Source organism: Passer domesticus, chromosome 3 (genome assembly GCF_036417665.1).
Source record: "Passer domesticus isolate bPasDom1 chromosome 3, bPasDom1.hap1, whole genome shotgun sequence".
NCBI classification, from domain to species: Eukaryota; Metazoa; Chordata; class Aves; order Passeriformes; family Passeridae; genus Passer; species Passer domesticus.
In genome coordinates this window covers 86,998,609-87,020,565 of record NC_087476.1, presented here as the reverse complement: position 1 = coordinate 87,020,565, position 21,957 = coordinate 86,998,609, and the positions used below count along the sequence as shown (strand labels likewise).

The following is a 21,957-nucleotide window of genomic DNA, read 5'->3' as shown; positions in this document are numbered from 1 at the left end:
TAAAGTTTAAAATGTTATTTCATTGTATTTTCAGGTTACAACACTTTCCAAAGTTTTAAAAAATACATAGCCACAGTTTTAACACTGGAAGAATAAAAATTGTCCATTTTGCCAAATGCCCCAACATCACACATACTAGTTTTCTTTAATCCCAGAGTAAATACTGCCATTCCAGCTTTCAACCATTTAATAAAACATGTATGTGTATAAATACATATATAAATCAAATAACCTGATTTAAGACACAAAGAATTATGAAAGGGTGCAGAGGATATCTGGGAAGAAAATTCTTTGTCATTATTTTGGGAGATTTCCAGTTTTCAAAACCATGATAAATACATTTGTCATTTACATCTAAGCATCATCATAGGTGAAAATAAAGAGGAGGGGAAAAAAAAGAACAGAAGAAAGGGCTGTCTTACTTCATAGCATCCTTTTAAAAGACAGAGCAATTCTTACGATGTTTCCTGATTTACATTAACTCATGCAATAACTGCCAAGCAAGATCCTGCTGCTGCCCATGGACTCAAAGAGGCTGGAGAATCAAGCTCTTAATTATATTAACAAATATGTTGTTAATTTATATGACACAAACTTACAATGATATGGTATAAAATATCTTAATTCATTCAAAAATCTGTTTTAAAGGGGTAATTACAATACTAGAAATGTTCTATTTAGACTAAAATCACTGCTTCAGTAAATACTACATTCCAAGCAGTAAGATATCCTGCTGTGTGTTTCAATATTCATTGAATTATTGCAATCATCTTTATTAATAAGGAGTTGGCTGCTTTTAAGCCATCCTTAAAAGAAGATCCTGCTATCTTCCCAGCCCAGGCTGGAAATCTATTTGGCCTTTCTGTTAATATGTCACTGAGGCAAAGACAACTATTTTACAAAGGTGTCCCTGTGAATAAATAGATAAAATAGCCTGTCCAGGCCACACAGACCATTGAAAGGCTGCTTTTTGCCAGCAAATTATATTTGGAATCTTCTAGATCTGATCTGCACAGCCAGGGAGATCAAGCACTAGACTCAGTGTGGATTGAGTAGTGGGTTTCCCCTCCCAGAAACCTGTGGAACACACTGGACTGAATCTAGCACTGGGGACAGGGCTCATCACCTTGTTTTCCTTAGAGCACCCTTGCATACCTTCAGAAAGAGCAAGCAGCAAAAAGGTAGTGAACTGCTTCACTAAATACACTTTGAGGTACATGTTTGCACAGGGGGAGGAGGGCCAGGGCAGAGGGTAGGGTTCAAGGCATCAAGACCTTTAAAACCAGTCAACAAGAAACAATTGAGACTAAACCAGGAAAAACTTCCTGGTTTAAAATTTTTTTTAAGCTCCCTCTAAGTGATAATACTGCATACAAGATTTTAAGGTGCTTCCTTAATTAATACAATATTAAATTACGCCTTAATAATAGAACTGCAGAATTTCAGCTGTTCATAATAAACACATTAGCTTATTTATTCAGCATGAATAATGACGGACTCAGTGTTCAAGATAGTGCAATCATCCTGCACAGTGATGAAATAAGACCATAGCTCTTGGAATTTGTGCTGTCAGGAGAAGGCTAACAAGAATTTTAAAAGAGTGAGTTGTACAATCACAGCAGTGAAAAAGATAAAAGTTAATTGGATGACTGCCTGCATTTCCATTTGCTAGAATCAGTACAGCCAATGTTAGTAGGTACTTATTTGCTTTGATGACAAGCAATCTATTCCTTAGCACACTCATCTGTGATTAGGCTGGGACTCCAGTATTACTCGTAGAGAAGCAAGACCAGCTTCTGCTCTGTCCCTAAATACAGGAGTCAATCAAGAAAATAACACAAGTCATAATTCCTGAGTGCTTCCCCTTAGACACTCTTAATTTCTTTCACAAACTCCACTGGCCAGAATTGTTACTGTTAAAAATGAACTGTCCATGCAAAAATGGGGTTAAAGGATCAGTAAAGCATCTCTACTGAAGTCCTCTATAAATACACAGTACTTCAGCCCAGTACAATCATTACCTGGCCACAGGGCTTTCAAGAAACAGCTTGCTCCAGTAGGAAAGGCCAGAGGTTCTTTCCCAGTGCTACTGGCCATAAACTGCAAACCTCAGTGCAGAGAGTGAGCGACATACCCCATCCACTCTAACAGTAGGAAGTCAGCCTTAGTTTGGTAAGGAACTGGGTAAGGCTGCATCACAAAAATCACATGAATGCAACAGCCTTGGTGGAAATCTTAGTCCTTATTCCAGGTACAAGGGGGTTTTAGGTGTGTTTTGGTTTACAGCTAAAGTACAGAAATCTTTTTGCCACACAAACTCTGCTACAACCACTGATGCCCCCCTTCCCAGCCAGGATATGTTTGCTCCATGAGAACACGACACAGAGCAGAGCAAATTGCCTAAAATCGTGTGCTACCCGACTGTGACTTGTCATCAGACACATCACAATTTTTCACATTTTTCATGCTCTCCTCTGACACTGGGTCCTCCATAGGGATTTCAACGTCACTTTTCCTTGAACCATTGTCTTTGTGCTGTGCAGAAAGAGAGCTTTCACTTTTCTCCACGTAGCCATTTGTTTCAGCCCGGAGGGGCTCCCTCTGGCTGCAGCACAGATGAGAGTCACAGGCTTTTGAGATGCAGGGTGAGCTGCACAGTAGATGTGAGGTCTTGTGGTCAGCATACTCAGGCTGGATGGTCACAGAATGGACTCCTGTCTCGTGGAAAACCTTCCGTATTTGGTAAGCAGCACCTTGGTAATCAGAAGGGTTTTGGCACTTTATATGAAGAGTGGCGATGTTCCTCCCGCTTGCAAGCTCCCAGACATGCACCTCATGGAGGCTATTCACCCCTGGTACACGAGCTAGTCTGTCAGCTGGAAGGCATAAGGGAAAGGCATTAGGGGCTTGATGCCCTGCCTAATCAGCTGCTTCACTAGACACCCTATCCAAAAGCAGCAGTGTCAAAATTATCATTTTAGAGGAGATATACTTGGTACAATGTGTCTACTCCCAGCTGCCTTCAGTTCAGCCTACAGGTGATGAACACAGCACCTTTCCTTTTGGATTCATCAGTCCCTCAGGCTCCCTAATGGCAATTTACCAGCTGTTCACAGAGGAAATATTACATCACTTCCTCCATCAAGACCCCACATCTTCTGGGTTTTTTAAGCCCTGAGAATGGGGGAATTCCAGAAATACCCAGTGTTACTCCACAATTAACCAGTGTGAACAGCACCTAAGAGCTACAAAGTTAACTAACCTTAATGGCTTTTCTGAAGCAGCCACTGCAGGGTTGGAAAAGATTGTAACTCAAAGTTGTTTCTTTCATAAATAACCCACACAAAGTATTAACAGCTCAAGACCTGGTATGTTTGATGTAATGTTGGACTACCACATTCTCAAAATGCATGCTTTAACTAATCCAGAGAGATTTGAGTGAGGTTGCTAGGACACAGGCATGTGACTATTTCTAACAGTTCTTGAGAATTTAGAGCTATTATGAATAAATAATCCAAACATGTCATTCCACAAGTAACATATGCATTGAAATACGCCATTAAAATTAACAGCATTTCAACAACAAATTTGACTTACTCAGCAGTTGCATATCAACACCTTTGGGGACCATCTGCAACAAAATAGTTGAGGTCTCCTTTATAAGTGGGAATGCAGAAGACAAGATGATGAACACCATAACTATTGTCAGGCTTGGATCAATGTAGCACTGCCAATTGCACGGAGCATCCCCCAGAGGATGTACATAGAAGATAGTAGCAGTAACTACCACAACCACAGATCCAAGTGCATCTCCCATAACATGCAAAAGAACACCTGAAACAAACAGCACAATTTCCATTAGCAGGGCAGGTTTGGGGTTTTTTGCTTTGTTTTGGTGGGTTTTTTTCTAGAGGGAGGTGTAATGCTGCGTTTTTCAAATATGTCCCACTTGACATGAAGAATGCACTATTCCAGCCATAAATAATCATAACCAAAGTTTTCAGTAACAGCTTTTGGAAAAAACAGCAAGAAAATACTGACTCTGAAGCACTGCTGTTTGAGTGGGATGCATTATTAAGCATGCAGGGTATGCTAGCGACTGCTGTCCAACTGGAATACCATGGTAACACAAAATGTGCTTGCTTAAATGCATGAAGATGATTAACAGATCCTGGCACATTAAATCTAAATTAAAAATTGATGACTAAATCTATCCATTCTACCCTGGGAGTTGAGAGCTGCAGACCACCTCCAGTCACAGTTACCTTCCCCTACCAGTTTCTGTGACACTGCTGAAATCAGAAAAATTGCCTAAGCGAAATCTAAACTGGCTCCAAATACCCTCAGACTCCAATTTTTAGATCAAACTAGATTACCAGTCATATGAAACCTTGTTTCATCAATACTACTAGCCTTCAGACCTGCCAAAAATCAGAATCTGGTTCTGGAGTCAGTCATATGGTTTAGTGCCTGGACTACTCTGAGAGGAATGCTGGGTACTTCTTTTTACATCTCATAAAGATGGTTTTGTACAAAAGGTAAAGACACAAAACAGGCTCTTACAGTAACATGTTTAGCTGCTCTTTAAACTACAATGATCAAAGCAGTCTTTCTGTTACAGTTACAAAAATCCAAGAAGTGCCTTTTTTTTCTATTTCTTCTTACTACTTTACATAAAACTCTCCTCTTCCCATCAGTGCTCAAACATACTCCAGTTTTGTTAGATTTTACTGTTCAGACTCAGATTTTATTCCAACCCATGCCTGAATTCAGAACATGTCTCTCTATATGAATTGAATTTTTCAATATTTTTTATTTGGGGACTGTGAGAAAAGAAAATGAATGATCTCTTTCTAACAACCCTATCACATACACTTTCAGGCAAGAAGCTGTAAAAGGCTCCCCCAAAACTCACTAACAACACAGCAAAGAGTTTTGATGGTGCTGGATACTGGATTAGCCCTAGAACTCTGCCCATGCTGGTGTTTCTTACCAGCTCTGTACACGCACCTTGATCTGTGCAAGAAATGAAGGCCACAACCTCTGGAATTCCTCCAAATCACTTGGGTCAGATAAGAAAGTACAAGCTCCTGGTGAGTCCAGCTCTTTCTGCTGGAGTCAGGCATGTTCTGCCCCATTTGGCAGACTACCACGGGGTTTTACTCCTCCCAACAGTGTTGCAGTGTTTCCTTTTCATTTACAAATAGGCCTGATTCAGCACAGGCTATCAGCTGTTGCACTAACAAGAGGGACAGGCAGGATGCAGTTACATTGCCCAGGCAACTAACAAGAGAGCACAGCTTATAAAGAACAGGAAAATATTTCAGAAAGCCTTCTTTAGAGTTAAGGAAAAAAAAAATTTAAAAAAATTTAAGAAAAAAATGAAAAAAATATGTCAGAATGTTGATGAATTAGTAATTAAGAATACAGAATTTGGAGAAATGTTTATTTTACATTCTTAATGTCATTAATATATATACCCTGGTAATGCATCACAGAATTAGGGCTCAGACAGAAATGTGTCCATTTCCCTATCAAATCCCAAAAAGCTATGATTATAAGCTGGAAAAAAAAATTAATTTTTAGTAAATGAAGTCAGTATGGTAAGACCATAGGCAGCAGTTTCCAACAGCTTGCATTCCAAAGTCTAACTGAAATACTCTATGTATGCTCAAGCAGTAAAAGGAATAATTTCACACTACAATAATTAATCCTGCCAGGCAGAATCTATGAATTCCTGTTCCTACCAGTTACAAAATCAAGGAAATCATTCCTCTGCCAATCCATTTTGTTCAGCCATGTTTTTCAGGGAGGCTCCCTGAGAAAAAGAATTTTTTGCCAAGTGACTGTGAAGTAAGTACAGCTCGTAACTAACTTAAAAGGAAAAGTATGGAGTGAATCAGAATTTCAGATACATGTATCTTTAGAAATATTCCTTACTTCTGTAGTCATAAAGAGAATAAAAATAGATTTTGCAAAGGTGACATACTAAAGTAACACGTAAAAATTTCTTTTTAAAATCAAAGATATCTTAAAATAACTGTCACAAAATTCTTTATCTTTCAGACATTTTTTGAAAGCTTCCAGCATCTTTATACCTAAGCACTGTTGTTCAGGCAAGCAAGGTCTTCTCTAAAGCAATTGGTTCCTTACTTTTCTCTCCTCCATCCCTGAGTGTGACAGTTTGCTCATCCTTCTCCAAAAATCTTACCACTATAATGCCATAATATCCAGTGACACTAACTTCTAGACATTCAAGTAAGTGTTGTGACTCTAGCACATGGTTTGATTTTCCAAAGCATCTTCCCTTACAGATGTAATTGTATAGTTCTGCAAACACTTTTGAAAGTCACACATGGGGAAAAAACAAAACAAACCAGCAAACCCACATGCCTGACAGCCACATTGACCTCTCAAGCTGAATTCATGCAAAGCAAACTCACACAACCTTGGGGGAATATCAACTGCTGATCAGTGACTGTAAGAAACCTGAAACTACTGTTCTGATTGAGGTTTCCGACAGTCCTTTCCTTGGGGACAAACTAAATATTGCATATCCTCAAAAACATTTGCTTTTGGCTCTGCTCAGAGTAGGTACATAAACGTGTATGCAGAAAAACACCTACACAGACAGGGAGAGATGTGAGTAATTTATTCCTAGGAGTAGCTTTATGTTTCACTCCACAGATTCCCAGAGACCTGCCAAATTACAGTGTAGGAAGGGCTGATCCTGTCACACTCTCAAAGGAATGGGTTCACACCTGCAAAAACACCATGCTGAAGCATCAGTTTCAGAACCCTTTTCCTTATGCTGACAACAAAATATGATCAACCACAGGATTCAGAAGGATTTATGTTTTCTGCCCAAGAGCATTTTAAGGTTGAAAACTGCTCAACTACTACTCAAAGATTCACCTCATAGCTCCCTGTGTTACCTTCCTGTAAAGACTCTAATGACTTGAGCTTAGTGCAGCAGGGTTTGTGTCCTTTCCAAATGTCCAGCTGCACTCTTCTAAGAATAAAAAACAAAACGTGAGCACACTCAAAGCCAAATCAGCATGATGTTATTTTGTTACTACTTATGTTATTCCATATAATAAAAATCTTTCTGCTAGAGAATAACTGGATCCAATTACATGGATGAGTCTTGGACTTCTCTCTTTCTTACTGATATTTGTGGATGTGTATGCAAATCTGAAATGGAAACCATAGAGCATTTGAAGTTAATTTAACATGAGCAGTATACTCCTATGCCATACCTCTGATGTTCAAGGCTTCAGACTTTTTCTCTTTTTTCTTCTCAGACCCCTCTTCAGGGCTCTTTTGGTCATTTGGTGACTCACCTGCAGTCAAAGAAGAAACGCTGTGTTGTGTATAAGTTCTACAAACAGAAAAAACATCAACCTTCTCAAAACCAACTTACTTTAAAGATGACAAGAAGAAAAACAAAAGCAATTCAAAAATTTCCCATGCAGCTCCCTGGGCAACACCTTCCACCACCCCGGGGGCACGCCCAGCAGCCCAGTGTAAAGTACAAGGTGAAAGAGGCCCCGGGTGCCTGAGTGAGTTTAGTGAAACCCCCCCGGGCCCACGAGTGGCCTTGGGGCTCTGAAAGGGACCAGAGGATTGGGCCAACAGCTTGGCAGGTCCCGAGGGAAAACGAGATGGAGAAGAGGGGATGGGGAAGGATGAGAGGGATGCTGGAGGGAGGGGTGGGGAGAGATGCGGGACACGAGGGGAAGGCGAAGTGCAGCCGAAAGGCACCTGCTTCATTCTCCTCGCCGTTCGGAATGCTACCGGGCACGGCGGCCGCGGGCGGAGAGGGGGACGGGCGTCGCCCACCGCAGCAGGCGCCCCAGTCCTGGAAGACGAGGAGCCCCACGATATTGACGGCGAGGCCGAGGGTGCCGACGATGAGCACCAGCTGGGCGTCGTCTATAGGCTCAGGCCGGGCGAGGCGGAGGACGGAGTCCACGAGGATGGTGAAGCAGAGGGCGGTGAGGAAGACGGCGTTGCTGAGCGCTCCCACCGCCTCGGCGCGGCTGTAGCCGTAGGTGGCGCGGGGACCACGGCGGCTGCGGCGGGCGATGCGCCCGGTGGAGAGCCCCACGCAGAGGGAGATGAGGTCCGAGAGCATGTTGAAGGAGTCGGACACCAGCGCGATGGAGTTGCCCAGGTATCCGGACACCAGCTCGGCCACGAAGAAGCCGACGGTGAGCACCAGCATGAAGATGAGGCGGCACGTCTTGCCCGAGTACCGCCCCATGGCGGCCGCGCACTGCCGGCCGGTAACGCTCCGCGCCAGCGCCGCCGCTCGCCCGCAATAAGTGCGGCCGGCCCGGCCCGCACCGCCCCGCCCGAGGGCACCGCCCCGCCCTGAGCAGCGGCGGCGGCGACACCAAATCAAGCCGACCTGGAGTAAAGACAAGTTAGATGGGCCGCGGGGAGGCGCGGTGCCGGCGGCGGCGGGAAAAGGGCCCCGGGGCAGGCAGAGCTACCCAAGGATGTGCTGCCTGCGCTCCTGCCACGCCAAGACGGTGAGGTTCAGCGAAGGATCCAATAACTACGGACCTTTGGTGCGTTATTGGCGATGAAAGTGCCAAACCAAAGGACAGAGTGCCATCTACTGAGCCAGCTCATTTCCAGCCACCAGCCTTAAAAAGGTGTGTCAAAGCCACGGGAATCCTGGGCTGCATCCGAAGCAGCGTGGCCAGAACTTTGAAAGCGATTCTCTTCTACTCTGTTCTGGTGAGACTCCATCTGCAGTGCTGCGTCCAGATTTGGTGACCCCAACATAGGAAGAACACGGAGCTGTTGGGCCAAGTCCAGAGGAGGCCACAAATTTGATAAGGACTGGGGCACCTCACCTGTGAAGACAGGCTGAGAAAGTTGGGTCTGTTCATTGTGGAGAAGACTGTGGCGAGACTTTGTAGCAACCTTCCAGTATCTGAAGGGGGGCTACAGGGGAGCCGGAGAGGAACTCTTCATCAGGAATGATAGTTACCAAACAAGGAGTAATGGTTACAAGCTGGAAGAGGCACATTTAGGGTGGACAGATACCGGCAGAGGTTGCCCAAGGAGGTGTAGATACCCAGTCCCTGTCAGTTCAAGGCCAGGTTGAATGGAGCTCTGGGCAGCCAGGTCTAGTGAGGGGTGTCCCTGCCATGGCAGGGAGTTAGAACATGATCTTTAAGGTCCTTTCCAACCCTTAACATTTTATTGTTCTATAAAAATAGTGCCTTAGTGTTCACAACTCTATCATTATCCTATAAGAAAAATAATTGCATGCACTTTTTAACCTACAGAATAGTCTACAAGAACCATGAAAAGCTAGTAAACCTCTTTTATTTGCAGATGTTTTGTTGCTGTTGTTTTTATGACGGTTCTTGCAAAAATGACAGCCCCACTTGCAAATGGAAAAAGACAACTGGACTACTAATACATAATTTCAAATTGGACAGCTAAAGCAGCTGCTGTGAAATCAAGTCATCCTCTACTATGGGGTTCTCAGTATCAGAACTGGGCCCAAAAATAATAAATAAAATATGTAAGAGCTAGAGAAAATTAGGTTCTTAAAACGTCCTATGAGAGCTGGGAGCATTTTAGCTATGCCAGAGGCAAACCAGTGCTGAGGTACCACTTCAGCAGCTAAAATTCACACTGAGGTGCCACATCACACATTTCACCACACTTTACAAGGCACCCATTGCTGTCACCTTTTAAACCAGCAAGGCCAGGGAACACTATCTTGTCCCGCCTTCCTAAGACAGTGCTCTCTACAAACAGAAATTCCTTGAGGACCTCAGGAATTTCCTTTTTGTTCTAACTCTGAAGAAGTTGCATTGTTATGGCTGTTGATTGAGTTGATCCCTTCCTTGAGTATGCATCTTTTACATGAGGCCTCTCCATTTCACCTAATTCTGTGCACAGAACCCAAGATGTGTATTAACCTCCGGAGTGGACTTGAGCAGCCTTTCAGGAGGTGGTCTCCCCTGCAAGGAATTAACACACAACTCCCAGTTAAGCAGAGATTCACACACCTGATATCCTGCAATATGCAAATTAACAAATGCATGAAAATAAATGTATTGAAATGAAGCTTACCATAAAAATAATCAGAGTTGTGGGAGAGGATAGAATAACTTACATCACACATTTCAGCTCTCAACTGCAACTACTGACATAGGATAAGAAATGCTTAATGGTTGGGCCAAATCAAAAGCAAATAGGCAGAAGAATAAGAAGAAGAATAGGAGTCATAGGAAGTGAAATAGTCAGATTTAAATTTTAAAATGACAGACTATATCTTCTTTACTATAATTGATGATAGAAAACTCTGCCTCTGGCACTTCACTTACAAAAAAAAAAAATTAAAAAAAATAGACAGCTCTCTGAAGCCCAGCTAATTGCACCTTTATAGAATTGAAAAGAATTTCCAGTGAGTTTTAATTTAGGAAGACATAATACAGTGGCTGAAACATCATTAATCCTCCTGTGAAAAATATGTATCAATCATCTTTAGAAAAAAAAAAAGGAAGTTTCACAGCCCTGAACTCACTTCAAAACATAAAAAATATCACAATTATTTTGAAGAAATAGTGTTAAAAATATTGTTTTCAGCAAATAAAGCTGTGACTAAGTCCTCTGGCATGGAGCACCATTACAGCTAACTCTCTAAAGGTGTCAGAAACCGTATGTGTTCAGAGCCTCAGCTCTGACACAGGATCATTTCTTCTGTCAAGCTCACACATCTCAATCTGCTTGCCACAAAACAGCCAGACATTGACACAGACACAGCACAGTGTCTGCTGGGTCAGACCACAGATCCGTGTCTGGACTGTTTCCAGTTCTCATCTACACCTTTGGGAGACAAGGGAACTAAACCTGCACAGTCTTCAAAATGCAGAGCAGATACAGAGGAACAGGAGATACACAGATACGCTGATACAGAGGAACGGCAAAAGTCCTGACTGTCTCCGTTACTCCTTTCCCTGTATGGTCTCACATTTGATTCACTTTTCTGTTCTGAACATTTAGCACACATTTTTGTGGAACTGGTCAATCACTCTGTTTCTCATCTTCAATCACAATTTAAGTCCAGCTGGCAACTCAGTGCCACGGAGCAACTCACTCATTCTCCCTCGCCCAAGGTGGGATGGAAAGGAGAACCAGAAAAAAAGGTAAAAAAACCTTGTGGGTTGAAATAAGAGCAGTTTAATTATCAAAGCAAAGTAAAAACAAACTAACCCACAGAAACAAACAAAAAATAAATCAAGGAAACACATGATGCACAAACAGTTTCTCACCACCCTTTAACGGATGCCCAGCTCATCCCCCAGCAGCAATCAGTGACTCCTGGCCAAGTCCTCTCAGCTTATGTTCTGAAAATTACTCTGTGGTATGGAATATCCCTTTGGCTAGTCCAGTCCTGCCTATCCTGACTGTGCTCTCTCTCAGCTTCTTGTGCAGCTCCTCACTTGCAGAGCATGGAAAACCAAAAACTTTTTGACTTGGAGTAACCAGTACTCATCAACAACTAAAACATCAGAGTGCTATCAATATTTTTCTCATGCTGAATCCAAAATGCAGTACCGTACCAGTTTCTGTGAAGAAAATTAACTAACCCAACCTAAACCAGGACAATTTCTGAGCAGCTCTTCATCCATGCAAGGGCCTTTACACTATGGCTGCTTAGAAGCCTCTTAGACATCCAAGATTTTACTCGTCTCACTATGCATCCAAATCTCCCTGTCCTCTCTTTATCGGGGTGCCACCATCACTTAAAGACAAATGGCTCCTAAAACTGCCAGGTGAGCAAAGTTACCTCAATCATTCTCATTCAACAAGTTGTTGCTTTCAATAAGAAGAATAATTAATTCATGTGAAGCTTCAGAATAAAGTATGTGTTATCCCTATAGCTCTTTTCTGCTTTGATCTCCTTCCACACAGTCCAAAAGAAAGCCATGATCCTGAACATAGGAGTCACTGACCCCACTACCAGTGTTGTCACTCAGACTCTTCCCCCTTTCTGGCACTTCTATTCTGCCTGCACAAATCCACCTGCAGTATCAGAACATTGGTCTCAAATCGTTTCAGAAAGGAGCCATGTGTATGCAGTGCACTGCTCTGCAGTGTGCTTGGCATCCATGTGTGTTTTACACTGACTGTAGACATTCAATAGTAGAATGTTATGATTTCACTTATCCATCCAGTCCTGGGATGGCCTGAACAATCTACATATTATTAAACAAAAAAGCAGCCTAAATATGCCAGGGTCTCCATTTCTGATTATGCCGAGTTGGAACAAGTTCTTAGGAGATGCAGAAAAGGTTGTCCAGCACTTTAGTTTTCTGAATGATTTGCCAACTTTAGTTTCAGCTACAATGCTGCTAGAAAAGCTGCAGTTTCCTCACCCTAATCAGGAACAAAAATTAGAAAAATTCTTCAGAATTTCTAAAATTATTACAAACAAGAAAACTTCCCTTCTGAACCCCAAAGATGCAATGCCCTCCTGTAAGCTTCAAGATCTCTGTGTACGAAGCTTTCAAAGTACTCAACATATCAATTTTCAACACTTAGCCATTAGCAGCCATGAGTCTGTCCCCACCTGTGGCCATAAGGGGATGCTTAGGTAACAGTAAAGCAGGGTAAGTATATAGTATACATTCCCTTCATACTCTCTTATTCTTCAAGTATTTTCATCCCAAGTGAGTTTCTGAGCTAGATATCTGTATCTAGTATCCCTCAGTGGATTTTTCTTTCATGTGCTAGTCCAGGGTCTTGCTAAGAAATGCAGACATCAACATTAACTGGAAACAAGAACCATAAGATAGTTTAGTTTGGAACCTCCCTGCCACAGGAAGAGACATGGGCAGGTTGCTCAAAGCCCCATCCAACCTGGCCAGGAAGTCTTTCAAGGATGGGGCTTCCACAGGTTCTCTGGGCAATGTACTCCAGTGCCTCACCACCCACAGAGTAAATTTCTTCCTAGTATCTAATCTAAACCCACCCTCTGCAAGTTTAAAGCCATTCACCCTTGTCCTGTCACTACCTGTTCTTGTAAAAAGTCCCTCTCCTGCTCTCTTGTGGGCTCCTTTAGATAATGGAAGGTGCCTTAAGATCTCCCCAGAGCCGTCCCTTTTCCAGGCTGAACACCTCAACTCTCAGCCTATTTCCTTTTTCTCCTTGTTTAGAATCTGAATCCTGCTAGTTTCACTTAATATTTTCTTGTTTCAGAAGATGGGACAAACATTCAACAGCTACTGGTCTTCCCTATGCCACACTTGGTTTTGCAAGGTGCCACATCCTCCTTAACTTATTCATTTTCAAGGTGGCAGGTAAAAATCTACCTAATTCCTTCCAGAGAAGGCATCACCAGCCTTTGAGAGTAGGATATCTCTATAATTATGAAATATTACAATAATAACAGCAGCAATGATGGTAATTTTCTTCTACTGCTGAATGAAAATAAGGTCACTCATAGTCTCATGCTTCTGTAGAATTTGGATAATAAAGAGAATCATGAAAATAAGGAACCATTAGCATTACCATTAAGAGGTAATCTCTCTTCATTCTGCTTATCAAAGTCCTGTCAGACTTTATTTTTTAGCCCATCATAAAAATTATTTACAACACACATTTCAGGAATGACCTGAAAGAAACTAGAGAATGAGCAAAGCCAACACCTTGCTGTATGTAATGAAGGAGTTACTAAGCTCTAAGGCTGTGGGGAGGAAAATATTGCATTTGTACTAAAAAGCTGAGGCTGATTCTGAGCACATGGCATTTTAAGGCAGCATTCCTAGCCTGAAATGCAATGGGTGGCTGTGAGAGGGTGTTTAAGGTTCATTCCAAGAAGACCTGGTTGCAGCCTTGATTGTGAAGCTTGTTTCTCTAAATTAGGAATTATGGACCAAATTGTAGCAAATCTAATTAGAAACCATGTGTTTGGCTTCTGCCACAAATAAATTCAACCACAAAATGAAGATCAAAATAAACCCCAGCCAACAGACCTACTTGTGGAAGGTGGTTTGTTCCTCATTTTATTTGTGTCTCCCTCTCACACCTGAGAGAGGAAGATGGGGTTTCCTGGCATAGACTGAAAGGTTGACGTCTGGAAAGTCTTTAGGTCTGCTTCAACTCAGTGAGCAGAAGCCTACACTAGCAAGACTTCAGTCTGGGGGAAAGCTTTATCAGTGTCCTTGGCAGAGTACAGAGGTGAATGTTGCTGGATTTTTAATCACAGGTGTTACTCTTCATGACAGTCCTGAAACTGTCCTGGGGAGAGAGTCTGTGCTGGAGTTTGGTCTGGGAATGTATTTTTCATGTTCTCCTAAATTTCACTTGAATATACTGGTGGGTCAATCTGAAATTATGAACCTGTGGGATTATTTAATTCCTAGGATGATGTCTTCTTTTTGTTATATTTTTCTCTATTTTAAGATGGCTGTTCAGTTTTTTAGTTCACCATTAAATCACCATTCTCAGCACTTAATACCCAACATAAAAACCTTTTTGCATACTTCAGTCAGTGTCTTCTCTATCACCTGGATAAAGCTTCCTGAAATATTTCAAATGCTTCTCTTTTTTTAAAAAGTGTAGTTCTGTTATGTTTCTCATATAAATGTACTTTTGTGTATATTTATATCTACATATGACCTTTTCCAGGTAGCACAGCCCATTGTAAAGAACGTGACAATGAGAAAGCCACTCACTGATTTCATCACTGTAAATTCCATTGAGTCCTACTGCAAAAGCTTCTTTTTTTTAATATCAGCAGCATTTCTAGACTGAAACTGATACCAGACTTATGCCTATGTCAAACTATCTGCTTTCCAAATAAAGCAATTGCAGTTAACATATAAAACATGTCAGCCTTAAAAAACCCCATTGTGTTGAAACTGTTTATGACTTTGAACTCAGTCATCTTAGAGTCCTTTTATTTCCTTACAGCTCACCCCAGATACTGTGATGTAACTCAGATGTAACCATGCCCTTCCTAAGAAACTGGTTCAAGGTTGAGAGCAAAGGCAGGTACCCAAAGTTCAGCAGCACTAGCACTGTTGGAATCTAGGTTCAGAGAGTTTAATCTCACCTTTATCTTGTTGCATAAACCATCCAGGGATGCTTTGCTTACTTTACCCAAAGACTTCACTTTTCCATTCTGCACTTTCCATTTTGGACACAACGTAGTCCTAAAACATTTGCTTTTACTCACTTAGATGCACAATTTTCTCATTGACAACTAATCCCCAGATTATCTTCTGAATTCTCTTTGAAGAGCACTCAAAATTGTAAAGAAAATTTAGAGAATAATAAAATATAAATTAATTTTTTTTAACATTTAAAAAATTTCATGGTACTCCTTTTTCTTTTTAAAGACTTTGTATTAGAGCTCCACTGAACATAAATTAACAAAAATCAGGTTACCTTTTCAATGGCTTCTCAGAAAAGCTTTGGAAAATTTTGATGAGGACCATTTGCCATACTATTAAACTAAAGAAGATCTTCAGATAAATCTGTGTTCAGTCTTAAGCATTTGATAAACACTTAAAAATTCCTTGAGACTGTCCCTTGGCCTTTTTATTCCATTTGAGAGGACTACATCCAGCAAAGCTATCAAATCTAAATATTTTGTTACAGTAGGCTCTGTTTACCTGCATGCCAGCACATTAACACCTCTGGGATTTGTGGAAATAAATGCATAAAGCATACATTCCTTCATTTATGCATTTATGCATAATGTTTAGGAGTTGGATGTCACAGTGCACTACAGAGGTAACATAAACCCTTAGGATGAGTATGCACTGTGTGACAGAGCTGTCTTCTGGAAAACTCTGATGCTGTGCATTCTACAATCATCTGTATGAATGCAGCAGGGTTTACTGAAGGGTTGGTGCTTTCAGGGAAAAATAAAATCAACCTGTTGATCATACACTCAAAAGAGAGGAAGCACAGAATAAGGCTGATCTTGAGGAAAGGATTTTAGGCTTTTCAGGTGTGAAAAGCAGAGTAAGCCAGAGGTTTGTCATTACAGGTGTTACACCCAGGGTTCCTTCCTTCTAATTCCTTAAAAATGTCTCTGAGTCATCATCACCTGGCAAAGTCTGATATGCTTTCAGCAGTGCATTTGAGAAAGAAAGATATTTCAACCAGGGAATTTATTTTGCTCTTTTAAATGGGGTTAAATTAAGTCATTAAATTCTCCAGACTGATAACCTAAGAAACTGAAATCCTTTGTTCTTTATTTCCCAGGTCATTTTTGCCACCTGCAGGATACATTTTGCAATTGTTGAATCAGAGAGCACAGCTACAAATACAATTTGTTTTTGATACCTGCACATTTTAGCTCACCAGGTCTCCACTAGGAAGGTCTGTGACATTAAGATACAGATTAAGCAGCCATTTATTCACTTCCCCTGGGATCAGCATGTTTGTACCAACAGATGTGAATATTTAGTCCAGAATATTACAGCAACAAAGTCGTCCCAAATCACCCAGCCAGGTTAGTGCCTCTCTTCATTCACACATCTGCCCCCACATGTCTCCTACATACAAAGCCTGGAAAAAATATTTACCTCACAGCAAGCCTCAGAATCAAGAAACTCACTCTGCATAAGTCCATAAGGAGAAAGAAGGTATGCTTTCCATTTATGTGAGTGCTAACTTACTTTCCAACTCTTATCTGAGGGGCAGGCTGCTGGTGCACATTGAAAGAGGAGAATCAAGACCCAGCAGTGATGCCACACCAAAAGCTCACATACCTGCTAAATTACACAAACAGGGTCATTAAAAGCAAAAGGCACTTGGCTGCTAACATAGAACATGTTTTATTTAATGAGCTGTGCAGAGACCGTGAGGTGTCTTGTGAGAGGATGAGAGCTGTTTCTCCCAGTCTGAGACATTTAATGGGTGGCTCACTGTCAAGTGGGTTGGGCTGGGTGACATCTTTATTTCCTACTTCCCTCCCCACCACCCTGTACAGATCACAAAACAGCAGAACAAATGTTTTCTCCAGGTTAAACCTTTATTTATTTTCTCAAGACAAACAAGAGAGAAATACTATGATCAGACTAATGTGGTGCTTTTCAAACTGTGGTTCCTCTAATTGTTTAAAACTGTGTATAAATGAGCCGAAGAGACAATTGAACTGACCTACATGGACAAGAGTAATTGGGTGTCTATGTGCAGTAAAACAGGCTTCTGTATTTTTACAACTGATTGTAAGGTGTATGGCCAGTATTAAAATTGTCTCGTATTTATTATGAGGGCATGTTGGTTTTTATTTTCTTATGTTTGCTATTCAGTCATGTTCTTCATCTTTGTGCCAAAATTTTCTGTGTAAGACACAAGACCTCAAAAGTGTCAGAAAGCCCTAGCTGAAGGTGCTCTGTCATTTCCAGCAGCAACAGTAAGAAAAGCCTTCTGTGAATTTCAATTTCTGGGAAAAGTTTCTTAGGGAAGCTTTAATATTTCTGTGTTTTAACAAGTATTTCCTGGATTTTAAGCCAAAGTACTAACTACTCCATGATGCCCTTTTGCTGATGGCCCAGCTGGCTCAAACTCCTACACACCACTTCCTTCAGAGAGTATAGAAATACTTTTATACCTGTAGTGGCTGCTTTGGGTCAGCACCAAACGAAAGAATAGGGGCATGTCCGCCCTGTTCTCTTGCTGACCTCTCCTCTTAGTCCTGACTTGGTGTGAAGAAGTGCATTTGTCTGAGTCAAGTGCAAGGATCCACAAGGATGGACCTACAGGACAGAGAGACCTGATTTCAGCCTGGTGGGAAGAGAGGTGTTTACAGCTGGACAGCTGTAATTTGAACAACTGAGAGAGAGAAAAAGCCACAGGGGAATGGCAGCAGATGAAGACTTAGGGAATAGGACACAGAGCAAAAGGGTCGCAAAACCCAGAAAAATAGAGGGTGAGGGATTGGAGAGTCAGCAGTGAGAAGCAAAACAAACCTAGAAAATGGATGATGGAGGAAATTGGCCCTGTCTGGGTAAGCAGGGATGGTAACTTGGAAAAAACACATTTATACTCGCTCAACAAGAATATTCATACTAAGATGGGAACTTGGGGACTGGAAGTTACAATGAGTTAAATGAGGAGTACAGCTGTTGAACAAGGGAAAAAGTGGAGAGCTGAGTTGGCACCTGTAAACACCTCCCTCAGAGTCCACTGGGCTCGTTATAGACACATCTCACTCTGCCCCTGCTGTCAGCAGCATCCAGGAAACCCACCAGCTAATTGTTCCACCCCTGATGGTGGGCCTTGCAGCAAAGCAATGAGATGAACTGCTGCCTGTGGTGATTAATTGTGGCACTAACACACATGGAAGAATTTGCCTCAGTGGATTCAAATGCCCCCATTGCTCTCCTCACACACAGTTCAGCACTAGAAGATGGGCCTGCTCTCTTCTATTTTTGCTTTGTTTTTTTCAAAGTGGTGCAAACAAGGGAGGAGAGGGTGGTTTAAATCCATTCCCTGCCTAGAGAAGAGAGATGTGAATGCAGTTGTTCTCTTTTCCCAGAAAGCTTAAGAGGTGGAGAGCTACTCTACAAATGTTTACCTTCCAGCAAACCATCACTGATGTCGGGAGCCTGCCCAGGTGTCTCCAAAGGTGTTGCCTATGGAAAGGTGGACAGCACCAGCAGCATTCAGACACACTGCTTGAATTTCTTCTAGTGGTGCTGACATACTAGAAAATTCACTTTGCCTTACGGCTCCAGGAAAGAGCATATTTTCTTTGTATGCAGGCTGACAAGAGGCAGAGGGATAGAATTCCTCTTCTTTCATGTTTCTTAATATATCCTCAAAATATATGTGAAACATGCAAGCATACTTTTCAGACTACAGATAACTGTTTATCTTTTGAAAGAAAGGTAATAAAAACCCACTCAGGTTGAATATAAAGAGGATTAGAGGAAATAAATGTGGAATTTTACCTAACTGGGAATTGCAAAATTAAGTCCAGAGGAAAAGAACATTTCCTCTACTGTATAAAACAGCATTATCTTGCCTATAGGCACTACTGGAAGCAGAGAAGTTTCACTGTACCAGAAACAGAGAGGCAAATCCAGCAGCAAATCTACACACTATATATATAGGACAGTACAAAATTCATCCCTGGCTCATGCAATTCAAATTCAGTTGAAAACAAAGTCAAGTTGCCAGGTCTTTGGACATGAGTCTGTTGGAGGGAGAGGGATGGATGTGTTGTTCCAGAAAGTTATTAGGAGCAGGATCCTCAAAATTCAGTGAGATCATTAGCTACACAATTGCCATCAATTTCAGTTAATTCTTTTGTAAGTGCAGATGTATTCCTCCTCCCTAACTTCACTCAGAAGCACATTTCAGAAGATGCCTTCCAATAAGTCATCATAAATAGAGACTTTGTCATGAATTGCTGACAGTTCCCAGCATAAAAGCCAATCAAATCCCCCAGAAAATTAAACATCACCAGAAATTTAGAGTAAGAGAAGCTTCAGTTTTAAACAGGTGGGCATATAAACAAGCAGGCACCAAAATCAGTTATGCATCTGTTTTTAATGTTAAGCTGCAACAAAGTTAAAGCTTTAATATGATCTGGAGATGCCTTTAATAATAAACAGAAAGAGTTTCCAATTTGAAAGACCATCAGAAAACACATTAAGCACTATCACAAGCTGACAAATTTTTAATTTCTAGTTCCAAAGCCCTGTCCAGCCTGAAAGTCAAACACAGAACTTACCTTACCTCACCTAGAGCAGAATGTAACAGCTGCTTTTTCAGCCAGGTTTTCAGCTTCCCCCCACAGCACATCCAGTTAATACTTTGCAAATATTTGGCTCCTATGTCAACTGAAACATTTCTAGTTTTAAGAAATACTTTTGTATGTGTATATAAAAACATTCAGAGAGAAAAAGCGCTCACATGTGTCTTACATCAAATGAAGTGAGAGTTTCTCCGGGGGTAAAAGTATCAGTCCCCGTCTCTCCTCCCAAATGTAAAAATTTTAAAATCCTATGCTAAGAAAAATAAACTGAAAGACAAAAACTCTGTGCACTGAAGAGAAAGTCCTGCAAAATATTTCTGTGGTCAAGTATGCCCATTTCTCCTCTGCATGCTCTCCCAAGAGACACATTAACAAACATCAGTAAAGAATCCTCAGCACTGTAGTCACAGGACATTTCAGTCAGCATCCAAATATTTTCACAACATATTCCCAAAACAAGAAAGGGTGAGACTCTCCTTTTGCACTTACCTATTCTTTTGTGTCCTGCAAACAGTGAACACTGCTCCAAAGATAACCATGTCTCTGATAAAAGTTACAGCAGAACTACTAAAATATTGAGAGGTGGAGATTGGGATGACTGGTATTTCAGGATTAGGTATTTTATAACAAGTATTTCCTTAGGGTGGTAGCACACTTTATCCTATGTATGGCCAGCCAGTGGATTAGCGAAGAAATTTCCCTTGCAGATCATTGTACGCTTTGGAAAGACAACACTTAAACTGCTTGCCCATAACTTACTGATACACACCTGTGGCAACAGCTGGAAACATGCACAGGTTCAGGCATAAAAATCCATCACCCTTGCTAACAAGAGTGAAGAAAACTACATTTTCCTTGCCCATCTCAGAGAAGCAGTAAATAGTCCATATAACCAAGCAGAAGTGCCAGGGGCAGAGCAGCCACCTGAGGTTATTTACCTGTTCCGGTGTCCCCAGGGACTGCATGACAATAGCAGCACTCCATGAAGATAATGTAGTTCAAAAGGTTGAAGAACAGACCTGAAGCCCCAATAATGAGGACGAGCAGCGCTTTCTCAGTCTTCTGAGGGTTGATAAACCTCTTGATAGCCTCCACGAAAATGCTGAACATGAGCGCCGTGGCAAAGACTGAGTTGCCGAAAGCCCCCAGCACGTCTGCCCGGCTGAAGCCAAACGTGCTGGCCTTGTGCCACTTGACACGGCTGAACCGGACACCGACCAGCCCGATGATCATGGAGATCAAGTGGGAGAGAACAGCAAAGGCGTCTGAGGCCAAGGAGAGAGAATTGCCCACGTAGGCGACCGAGATCTCAATGGCAAAAATGGCGAGGCTCACCACACACATGAGGATGAGGCGGCTGCTGCGGCCTGAGTAGCGGCCCATCCCTGTCCCTTGCTCCCAGGATCTGCGGAGACAGTGCTGAGCGGGGAGCAGCTCCCTGCCCACAATCCTGCCCTTCAGCTGTCAGCGCTGCTCATGCCTGGGAGCTACTTTTATAAGAAGCAGTAAAACAATAAATCAGTTTAAAGGGCAGTTCGGCGAGATTTGTCATGTGAAGACACAGGGAGGGCTCCAGTCCTGCAAGTGTCCCACCCTCAGGAGGCATTTTTTCCTACAAAACCAAAAATAAACCTAGGAAGACTACTGGGAGTACCAGCACTTGCTACTACACTGTGTCAGTATCCTGAAAAACCGAGTAAGGCCCAGACAGGAGTGCATAAGAAGGTGGCTCAGAATTTTAAGTGGTTAGAAAAGATCTCTCTTTTGCATAAAACTCTCCTCTCATATCTGTTCCTGCCATTTCTGTTGCCAGTAATTTTAGAACTGAAAAAATCTTACTATACACCTGTGCAAAAAGACATTTGAAATCCATGGTGGGTGGACATGATTTTTAAGATCACAGTGATCATGAACTGCTTGTGAGACTCACTGAAGATGTTGTCCATAGAACAGTTTTCAAAGACAACTGCACTGATGCATCTTCCATTTTAGCAACCTAATACAACAACTATACAACAACTTTTTGTATTTTAGCACATTTTAACATTGCTTATGTATATGGAGAAATTTGGGAAGCCATTTTCTAAACAAACTGCCAGTAGACATGGAAGCTGAGGTTTAACAATAAACCCAAAGCACATTGTTTTTTCCCATTTTGAAAAACTGTCTCAAAGTAATTCTTTTGCTTGCACAAAAAA

General features: G+C 41.7%; 1 protein-coding gene across 2 annotated transcripts; it reads right to left on the bottom strand.

Annotated features, from left to right (window-relative positions):
• Positions 1-21,088, bottom strand: SLC30A10 (solute carrier family 30 member 10). 2 transcript variants are annotated; one of them, XM_064414157.1, is made up of 4 exons: positions 20,698-21,088; positions 7,260-7,343; positions 3,598-3,834; positions 1-2,876 (listed from the first exon to the last, which is right to left on the bottom strand). In XM_064414157.1, exons 1-4 carry the CDS (start codon positions 20,990-20,992, stop codon positions 2,401-2,403), a joined length of 1,092 nt encoding a protein of 363 aa, XP_064270227.1. In that variant the 5' UTR covers positions 20,993-21,088; the 3' UTR covers positions 1-2,400. The 2 variants fall into 2 exon arrangements, with proteins under 2 accessions (XP_064270227.1, XP_064270226.1); XM_064414156.1 differs by lacking the exon at positions 20,698-21,088 and adding an exon at positions 7,765-8,326.
• Between the last annotated feature and the right edge of the window lie 869 nt (positions 21,089-21,957).